We start from the raw sequence: 7,284 nt of genomic DNA, 5'->3' as shown, positions 1-7,284 counted from the left end.
CCATCATGGCCGCCTCCATTTCAGTCATAGAGCTGGGCTTCGTGCAGGAATGTGAACCCTGGCGGCTGCTTAGCCCGCAGTTCCCTAGTAAAGTCGGGGGGCGACCAGCCTGGCTGGGTGAAATCGGGGTGCCGGGGCCCGAGCGGCTGCAGTGTGGGGTCTGCACGAAGCCTCTGGCTTTCCTCCTCCAGGTGTACGCGCCGTGTACCGGGAGCTTCCATAGGACCATCTTCCTATTCACCTGCCGGGATCCCACGTGTCACCGAGGATCGGAGAGCCGCTGCTATAGAGGTACGACTGCCGGTGTATGCGAGGGCTTCTCCGGGCACATGCTGACGGTCTCCGGAGGCTGCATGCTGCACCAGCGACTAGGGCTGTATTCAGACTCTCAGCCATTGAAAAAAACGTTATTCACTACTAATGCCATTTTTTTTTAACTTTACACATTTTCACCTGTAACATAAAAAAACGGCACCAAAACAGCTTGTAGTTTAATCTATAAATCCGACTACTCCCTTAGAACAGCCAAGAGGGTGAACTGGGAAGTGAGCGGTCCTAACAATATGTCTGCCCTGAGACCACTGCAGTGATGGGGGGAATTGGTGGAGGATGGATGGATCCTATACTACTTTGTAAAGGATGTCACACGGGCGTGGATAAATCCTAATCTGCTCTGGGATTTGGTACCAATAGAGGGACCTGGTTCATCCAATCTGATGTACAAGTGGCAGGTTATAGAGCTGAACAGATTCATGTCCTTTATCCACTGACCCGGTCATCGACTGACGGCCTCCCATCTATGACTGCGTACTGGGGTGATAGGACCACCATGGCTTTTAAAGCAGAACATTCAGTGAATAAACTGTACAGTATATTAAATTTCCCCCCACATACCTGTATCTCATGGATTTCTGCTGGCAAAGGCACAGTGCTTGCTGGATTGGATGGAAGCGGCAGAAGGCTGTGTTTTTTTGTGTGTTTTTTCCCCTTTCCCCACCCTGCTCCCCAAGTTCTGAGATTTCTCGACAACCCCTTTAAAGGCTTCATGATCAGCCTTTAACTTTTGGACGCTGAAACGTGTTTCTGAATAAATTTCAGGGTGATAAGCGTATATTTTAGAATGTTCCTGTCTGTATAATTTAAGCAAGTGTTCTTTTTATAGTTTTTAGAAACCAGCTACCAAGAAAGAATGATACTTACTCTTATGGTCCACCTCCTGATTCCCCACCACCACATGGAGAACACCTTACAACCTTCCAGTTAAAATGTGGTCTTCGGCTTTGTAGAGTGTGCGGCTGCCTGGGTCCCAAGTCTTGCTCGAGATGTCATAAAGTCAGTTACTGTGACAGACTGCACCAGCTGATGGACTGGAAGTCGCAGCATAAAGCGCTGTGTAGTCAAGAGTTTGGTAAGCTGTATATTACTTTATCAGACGCAACTTCACGGATCCTCACCAAATTTGGCACACAGATACATCAGGTGTCCAGGAAGGTATTAAACCGGGTCTCAATTCTCTCGGATGTACCATTCATGAGATACAGTATTCCCAAAACAATGACCTGCATTAGCCAATAGAAACCTGCAAGTCTTTCACTCATATTCTAATTACTGTACAGACGGTCACTCCACATGCACACAGCATTACTCCAGATGTATACAACACTGATATTTAACACTGATCTCCAAACTGAGATACACTCATCAGAGGAATAGATACATAGCTCAGCACACACTAGCCCACATCAGACCATTAGGTACACAGGTTAGCACACATCAGAGGATTAGATACACAGCTCAGCACACAATATCCCGCATCAGACGATTAGGTACACAGGTTAGCACACATCAGAGGATTAGATACACAGCTCAGCACACGGTATCACACATCAGAGGATTAGCTATACAGTATCACACATCACAGGATTAGATACACAGCTCAGCGCACACGGTATCACACATCACAGGATTAGATACACAGCTCAGCGCACACGGTATCACACATCACAGGATTAGATACACAGCTCAGCGCACACGGTATCACACATCACAGGATTAGATACACAGCTCAGCACACATCAGAGCTTTACTCCAGGTTTCCATAACCACCCAGCCATTTTTCTTCACTGCTGAATGATAGCTTTAAAGGTGCAGGGCGCTGTAGATGACACTGTTACACAAGTTCACATTCACACAGCTTTACTCCAGGTATCCATAACATCCGATCGCAGGCTTTTCACTGATAGCCAAACTGAGATACACATGATTTGTATGGACACACACACAAACGACATGAGCAGGTGGATAAATAGTTTTGTAGGTAAAGTTTCAGTATAACCTGGAGTTTATTTAAATTTCTGCTTCTTCTATGCTTAGATGCAAACATGTAGTCATGTGGGTGCTATTACTCAACAACTGGGGCTTCTGGGCTGTGCTATATGTCATGGGCAGGAGTCTTATCAGTAAATAGTTGCAATAAATCAATAAGGGGGAATGAGAGGGTTTGCCTCACAAAGACGGCCTTTATAAGTTCTGGGAAAGTATTACATCCAGCCATTCTAATGAATGAGTCTGCAAGAGCGGCACTTGCTTAACACTTCTCCATTCTGGTACATAGAGTGGGGTTGCGAGCAAGAAATAACATCCTCATGTTTTAACCTGTCAAGAAAATGTAACCTATTACAGAGTGATTTGTAATATAAATGTAGTTGGTAGGAGCACATAGTTACTGCAACCTTTTTATCAAAGCGTGCCTCTCTTTCCAGATGTACACAGAGCCGAGGTTGCAGATCATGGATTTTTGTTTCCAGAATATGAGCTGGTGACAGAACCTGAAGAGATGGATTCTGATGCAAGTCTGAATGATGATTCCACAATGAGTCAGATGGATGTAGAATCAATGACCTCAAATATGTCATCAAATCTCGGTAAAGATTTTTTTTTTCTTGTAGTGTTTGATGTTTTTACACTTGAAGTTTTTAAAGGGGTTTTCCAGGAAAAAATGGAAAACCCGTTTAAGTTTTAACCCCTTCCCACTGATGGCATTTTTGATTTTCGTTTTTGACTCCCCTCCTTTTAAACCCCATAACTTTTTTTATTTCTCCGCTCCCAGAGCCATATGAGGTCTTAATCTTTGCGGAACAAATTTTTCTTCATGATGCCTTCGGTTTTACAGCGTTCACTGTGCAGCCAAAATGACATGTCCTCTGTATTCTGTGTTTCGTTACGATTCCGGGGATACCAAATTTATATGGTTTTATTTACATTTTAACCCCTTAAAAAAATCCAAAACTGTGTTAAATTTTTTTTTCTAAAAGTCGCCATATTCTTTTTTTTTTTTTATACGTCCGTGTACGGGGATGCATAGGACATCTTTTTCTGCAGGGCCGGGTGTGCTTCTTACTTCTACCGTTTTCGGGAAATGTTATTGATTTGATCACTTTTTATTAAAATTTTTATCAGAATCAAAACAGTGAAAAAATGGCGGTTTGGCACTTTTGACTATTTTTCCCGCTACGGCGTTTACCTTACAGGAAAAATATTTTTATAGATTTGTAGAGCGGGCGATTTCGGACACGGGGATATCTAACATGTATGTGTTTCACAGTATTTAACTACTTTTATGTGTTCTAGGGAAAGGGGGGTGATTTGAATTTTTAATACTTTTTAAAAAATTCTATATTTTTTTTTTTCCTTTTTTTGCTTTGCATTTATTAGACCCCCTAGGGGTCTTGAACCCCAGGGGGTCTGATCAATAATGCAATGCATTGCAAAAAATCATCATTTCTTTTGCAGGCTGCATAGACCAGCCTGCAAAAGAAAGTGAATGCAGACCTGTCATGGAAACGTGACGTCGGGGCTATCATTAGCTGGTGCCATAAGCAAGGGGTATCAGCTGTAATGCAAACCATAACCAGCTACAACTGTGTTCACATACGGAACCTGACTGACCCCATTAACTATAATACGAAGGTTGTTTAAAACTGAAACCTTGGGATGAAAAAGTCAGACATGCGCACATAGTTTTATTTTGCCACTTTTTTTTTCCTCCCCAGAGTCTTCTATGGATGAGTTAAAATTAAGTGAAGATGAGTTGTCAGCAATGGCAAAGCATGAGAGTGAAGAAGACAAGGCTTTTAGAAGGTTCAAGAAGCGGATTTCAATTGAACCTGAGCAGGTATTCTGTGAGAAGCATAAAAATATCTATTCATATTATATATGTATTATATAAAAAGACCTTTTTACCATCTCTGCCAGTTCCAGCTCTTTTCTTCCTTTGATTAGTGTTCACTGACTACACTGCAGCTAGAATTTTTTTTCTCTAGCTCCCACTGTTCCCAAACAATGAATGCAGATTTTTTGGTGCCTGATATGCTAATTTACCTCTCTACTGGTGTCCTCCCAGCTTGGACAATGGAGGTGCAGTGACCTGTGAATGCGTGTTTTTTTTTTTTTTTTTGTTCAAACCCCCAACTCCTGTGGACTATTTAAACAATTAAAATTTTAGCTTGGTCGAACCCTTTTTAAAAGCTTTTTTAAATTTTTTTTCTGGCCTTATGTTTGTTCTCCATATTAGAAACACTTGTTCTCTGTGTTTCATTTTGCTGTAGGTCTTAAGATATTGTAAAGACGGCGAACCTCTATGGATTTCCCTTCAAAATATCCCATCAGAAAATGATATCCCTAAGTGTGAATGTGGAGCCAAAAGGGTCTTTGAATTCCAGGTAGGAATAATAAAATTTGAGATTTTAATTCTGAAGTCTGGGGGTCTCATTTCTCAAAACTTAATCTGAGCAATTAATATTTATTTATTTAAATGCAGATAATTGCTGAAAAGCAGCTGGTAGTTTAGTAACACTCTGGGTGGTAGATTATCTGGCAAGGTTTTTATCTAAGCTATTGGGACAATAAAGTTAGTACTTGCACTTATTTGTAGAGAATAAGAATGTGCAGTTGTCTTTGTAGTTCAGGTTCTGTGTATAATCTTTTTTATTTTTAAGTGGATTCCATTTTTGTTCTTTTTCTTGTTAGGTTATGCCGCAGCTACTGAGCCATCTGAAAGTGGATAGTCTTCAGGATAGCATTGACTGGGGCGTACTGGCCGTCTACACTTGCTCTGCCAATTGCAAAGCAGAAACGTCTTATGTGGAGGAGTTTCTCTGGAAACAAGATGTGCCAGCAGATACGTTGTGAAAGTACAAAACGCCCTTGTTACAGTCATGTGGTATCTGAGAGGACACTGCTCTCTGGATAGACCTTTGGAATGGTCTTGGTTAAGTGCATACACTGTCTCACAAAGTTATGTCTGGATAGGAAAAGTCCTCATCTCTCAGAAGATGTATGTTATGTTTGGGTTACAAAAAAATAAAATTGTCTCCGAGTGATTGGATGATATATTAGAGAAATTACAATACAATCCGAGATTGCTGATGGTTTCTATGTTCAAAATAGATACTTGTTGTATACGGAATCTGTCAGTGAGTTTTCAGCTTGATACTGAAAATCTATGATTCCAAATGTGTAACTTGTATCTTCGTATTTGCGTTCCCCAGCGCTCAGCCCACAAAAGGTCCTCTCATTTCTATCTATAGCTTAGTTGGGTATTAGCAAACAGTGCACAGATCTTTTTTGGAATGACCACAGGGGGAATGCTAATGTGTTTCAAGATAAAAATTAGATATAACTGAATAGGCTAAAGACGCTAGTTCAGAATAACAGTGGGTTGGAGGAAATGAAGGGAAAATGAAGTTTTCGGTTAGTCTTGTTAGTTAAGACCAACAGAGCACTGGAGAAGGACGGGGTGTCCATAGTCTGTGAATGAAATGAGTAAACTGTGTTGCACTTCTCTGCATAGGTTGGCCTGGAACATCGATGTTCCTGGAAGTAACTCTTAGATTGTTCTGTGGTTTCTTCATTGTAAGGATTTTTTAAGGTCCTTTTAAGATATTTGGACCAGTTATTAAAAGTTTGTAGGAACATTTTATTTCTGACAATTGACTGGTAATCGCCCAAACAACCAAGCGCTTGTCTGTTGGGTGATTGTCCTTTCTGCTATGCATACAATCCTTATTGTATGTCGCTGCCAACAAACTATGAATATGGAGGAGGAATGATCACGGTAGTGCAGTTTTGCATCTAGGTGTTTTCATGGCACTCATTTTTGGTCTGCATCACTCCCAGCAGTCTTACCCTTACTAAATTAGTAAGTGCAGGCATATCCTAGCAATATGCTGTCACAATGGATTGAAAACTCGCTTAAATAAATTGTGCCTTATTACAGACAGACTCTTGCAATGCTAGGGCTACATATAGGACCTTTCACCACTTTTGGGTACATGCAGTTCTATATACTGCCGGAAAGCTGACAGTGCACTGAGTTCAGCGCACTGTCGGCTTTCCCGATCTGTGCCTGGTGTGAAGAGCTTACGGTCCCGGTACCGTAGCTCTTCTATGGTCAGAAGGGCGTTTCTGACAGTTAGCCAGAGATGTCCTTCTTCACAGCACAGCCAATCGCGCTGTACAGTGTGAGCTGGGAAGAACGCCCCCTCTATCTGCTCGCAGTACTCGTCCATAAACGAGCATTATCAGGGAGGGAGGGGGGCGTTCCTCCCGGCTCTCACATCACAGCGCGATTGGCTGTGCTGTGAAGAAAGATGTCTCTGGCTAACGCCCTTCTGACCATAGAAGAGCTACGGTACCGGGACCGTAAGCTCTTCACACTGGGCCCAGATCGGGAAAGCCGACAGTGCGCTGAACTCAGCACACTGTCAGCTTTCCGGCAGTATATAGAACTGCCTGTGGGCAAAATGGTGAAAGGTCCTCTTTAATGCAACTTTAGGTGACCCATACTTCAGTGTTAGTGATTTTCCTATTGTGTATAAACTGTAATGACTAGTAAGTAATCATTAGCTGTGATTCAGAATAGGATAGATCCTTGTGTGCTGGAATAACATTCTCTTGTGGTCACATCATTTGTGTAGGCTTACAGCAGTTGCTACTATTGCTTGCAAGGCTAGGAACTTGAATCAAGCTGTTTCGATCAAATTTCAACTGAAATTGTTCCACCATAAAAATAACATGTATCTAAGTCTTGCCTAAGATGGCGCTAACCATACTGGCTGCAGCCCAAAGTGTTTTTGACTGCACTTTATTGTATAAAATATGTGTTAAACTAAAACTATCTTGTTGTAAAAAAATGTTTTTTTTCTCATTTTAAGTTATAAAATTATATTAAATGCTATTTTATGGTCCATGTTTTATAAACAAAACAAAATATAACTTTTTTTT

At 41.5% G+C, this 7,284-nt stretch overlaps 1 protein-coding gene across 1 annotated transcript; it reads left to right on the top strand.

Moving 5' to 3' along the window:
- PDCD2 (programmed cell death 2) lies at positions 1 to 6,306 on the top strand. Its single transcript, XM_075266601.1, has 6 exons — positions 1 to 291; positions 1,163 to 1,408; positions 2,763 to 2,924; positions 4,053 to 4,174; positions 4,608 to 4,721; positions 5,029 to 6,306. Exons 1-6 carry the CDS (start codon positions 6 to 8, stop codon positions 5,188 to 5,190), a joined length of 1,092 nt encoding a protein of 363 aa, XP_075122702.1. The 5' UTR covers positions 1 to 5; the 3' UTR covers positions 5,191 to 6,306.
- The last annotated feature ends 978 nt before the right edge of the window (positions 6,307 to 7,284 follow it).

Source organism: Leptodactylus fuscus, chromosome 3 (genome assembly GCF_031893055.1).
Source record: "Leptodactylus fuscus isolate aLepFus1 chromosome 3, aLepFus1.hap2, whole genome shotgun sequence".
Taxonomy (NCBI): Eukaryota; Metazoa; Chordata; class Amphibia; order Anura; family Leptodactylidae; genus Leptodactylus; species Leptodactylus fuscus.
The sequence above is the reverse complement of the archived record's forward strand: the minus strand, read 5'-3'. Positions and strand labels throughout refer to the sequence as shown.